The sequence below is a fragment of the Suricata suricatta genome, chromosome 2 (genome assembly GCF_006229205.1).
Source record: "Suricata suricatta isolate VVHF042 chromosome 2, meerkat_22Aug2017_6uvM2_HiC, whole genome shotgun sequence".
NCBI lineage: Eukaryota > Metazoa > Chordata > Mammalia > Carnivora > Herpestidae > Suricata > Suricata suricatta.
The window spans coordinates 140,452,470-140,455,475 of record NC_043701.1 but is presented as its reverse complement, the minus strand read 5'-3'; the positions used below and the strand labels follow the sequence as shown (position 1 = coordinate 140,455,475).

The following is a 3,006-nucleotide window of genomic DNA, read 5'->3' as shown; positions in this document are numbered from 1 at the left end:
TTCCCAAGTGAAGGCCCTCTGCGCCGAGCTCCAGGCCACTGTGGCCACCCCGAGGAACGCTGAGGAGAACAAAGCCATCCAGGATGTGGCCAGAAGCACTGCCTTCCTGGGCATCACGGATGAAGTGACTGAGGGCCAGTTTATGTATGTGACAGGAGGGAGGCTTGCCTACAGCAACTGGAAGAAGAATGAGCCCAACGACCACGGAGGGGAGGATTGTGTGACCCTCCTGGAGGACGGGTTCTGGAATGACATCTCCTGCTCTTCCTCCTTCCTGGCCGTCTGCGAATTCCCAGCCTGAGGAGGCAGGCCCCCTCCTCAGCCTCCCACTGAGCTCCCAAAGAGAATGCATGGCCCATTTCCCCACAACCTCATGTGTTGATTCATTCCTTCATGGGGACAGGAGGAAAATAAAGGGATGTATTTGTGGGGATGAGGAAGTGAGAAGTTGGCAGTGAGGCTCTAGGGTTTCTGGTCCAGTCTCTAGCAAAGGACACCCTCTGCCCTGATTAGGAGCAGAGCATCGGGGCAGAGTCAGCCATGGAGAGGGCCAAGTCACACCCCTCCTGCTTCAGTGAGGACACCGCAGCCTCCCAGAGAGGCCAGGGGAGGCCAATTTGCATCAGAGCAGCAGACCTCAGCCTCTAGGAGACCCAGCTCCACCCAGCTCCCCAACATGCTGCCACTCCTGGATGCCAGCTCCCCTGCCCTATGTGCCTTCCCATGACTAGCCTGGCCAGTCTGATGTGGGTGCTGTTTTTATTTTTTAATGTTTATTTATTTTTGAGAGAGGTGGGGAGGGGCAGAGAGAGAGATGAAGACACAGAATCCGAAGCAGGTTCCAGACTCTGAGGTGTCAGCGTGGACCCCGACACGGGGCTCGAACTCACGAACCGTGAGATCATGTCCGAGTCAAAGTTGGATGCTCAACCGGCTGAGCCACCCAGGCGCCCCAGGAGCTGATTTTCGTTGTCCATGAAGTACATCAGGAAATCTTTCACCACCAGCCTGTAATATCTGGCAGTGTCCCACACAGGTGACAAGGGTGAGCCCAGGAATTCCCCTCACCCTGTCCAGTGGCTATGGCCTCCCTATCATCATTAGGCTGATCCCCTTCCTTCTGTGACATCCCCATCCTAGCATGGCTCCACACCATCCATTATTACGGAGACAAGAGGAAAACTCCCCAAAGGTGAGTTTCACACGCAGTGTCGTCCCAACCACGGATGCCACCATGTCAGATTACACAGAGTCACCCAGTCAGCAAATCAAACCTCCTTCCAGTCAGGGTTCTGTTCCTCTCTTGGCCAGCTGCGCTGCTTATGACCAGGACTGGTTTCCAGCAACCTCAGAGTCGGTGGGGCTGAGATTATACGAAGCCCAGGCAGCAAACCGGGGAAGGAAAGCGAATTCCAGCTTCAGCTGTACGCCATTCCCAAAATGAGATTAGAAAGCACTTCATGAATGGACCGAGGGCCACTTTCACATAATGAAATATTTGTATAAAAATGAGCTTTCTTTGTATCTGAATCACCAAGAGAGAACGCCTCATATTGGGTAAGTGTTGGGTGAGTGTTTGTTGAACGGGGCACAGCGAAAAATCGCCACAGAGATGAGTGGCTTGGACTCTGAGAAGTGAAGATCGGGTAGGGCTCTCTCCCAGGGGAGCAGGACTGTCAGGGCAGAGCAGACCAGGTCTCTGTTTTCAAAGCACGCCCACACTCCTTACCGGAAGAACGGAACGTGCTCACAGTGTAGAGGCACATATGGAATCACAGATTTGGCAAATAGAAAAAGGAAAGACCAGAAATTTTTGAGAAGGAGAGAAGATCCACTTACAACAACCCCAAACGAGAGAATTCCCATCAACAAGCATGAAAGTCACACCCGAATTTTCTCATAGCCAAGACAAAAATGAGAAAACAGACAGGGAACCAGTAGGTGATTCCTTCTGTCTTATGTAAGGGGGCGGGGATTGTGTCCTCCCCCTGGTTTGTACTGTGCATAAAGGCCAGTGTCCTTGGCTGTGAAGTGGGAGAAGGTACAGTCATGTTTACACGGATTGTTTCCCAGCGCCTACCGATTGCCCCCTTCGTTCAGGGACACATGATGAAAGTCTAAAGGACAAGCTCAGATCCCTCCATCCCCCGTTTTGGATTCTTCTTCTCTTGTTTTCCCCTGATCCAGAAACTGATCATGTTTTCAGAGATCCTCTAGAAAGGTACCCCTTGCTGCTCTTCCCTCCATCTAGAACCTAGGCCCCAGCTCCCTGCACCTTATCAGCTGGCAGTAGAGGTGCCGTGCAAGTTAGCTCAGAGATGGAGTTGATCTCCAGATACAGGAATTTCAGGGAGCCTGGGTGGCTCAGTCGGTTGAATGTCCGACTTCGGCTCAGGTCTTGATCTCACGGTTTTCGGGTTGGAGCCCCTGTCGCGCTCTCTGCTGTCACAGAGCCTGGTTCTCCGATCCTCTGTTCCCTTCTCTGCCTCTCTCCCTCAAAAATAAGTAAACATTTAAGAACTGATCTAGAAAAATAAGATATAGGATTCTCATGAGAGTCCAAAAATAGAAACTGTAATTCTCCAGGCTTCCCAGGACCTAGAACAAGAGGGAAATTATGGATTTGCAGTGATTTGCCAGTCTTTCTCATTCAAGGGCTGACGACAGGCAGCTTCCTATACTAAGGAGCATGAAATCATTGATCTCTCTCGCACAAGGGACCTCATGAACTGAGGCGCTCCAAGGACAGACCCTACGGGCTCCAGGCAGCACATTCCTCTGGAGCTCTGTTGCTTGTTCTGATGAAATAGGAGTCTCTGCGATCGCATTTCCCAGGCTGGTTTTTTGGCACCAGGGAGCTGGGAGACTTCTCCAAGCTGCAGTCTTCCTTCGCTGCCTCTTGCAAGGAGTAAAAAGCTGAAGAGCACACGTCGGAGCGTTCCTGGAAAGGAAGCTGGTGCTCATAGCTCTGGGGAGCAGGGGCCCCTGACTCCTGGGTCACACCCA

At 52.1% G+C, this 3,006-nt stretch overlaps 1 protein-coding gene across 1 annotated transcript in view; it reads left to right on the top strand.

Annotated features, from left to right (window-relative positions):
* MBL2 (mannose binding lectin 2) overlaps window positions 1-433 on the top strand; it is a 4,655-nt gene extending 4,222 nt beyond the window's left edge. The window contains exon 5 of the mRNA XM_029919891.1: window positions 3-433. Within this exon, the coding sequence (XP_029775751.1) occupies window positions 3-301 (299 nt within the window). The 3' untranslated portion in view covers window positions 302-433. The remainder of the gene's footprint in view (window positions 1-2) is intronic.
* Window positions 434-3,006: the final 2,573 nt, after the last annotated feature.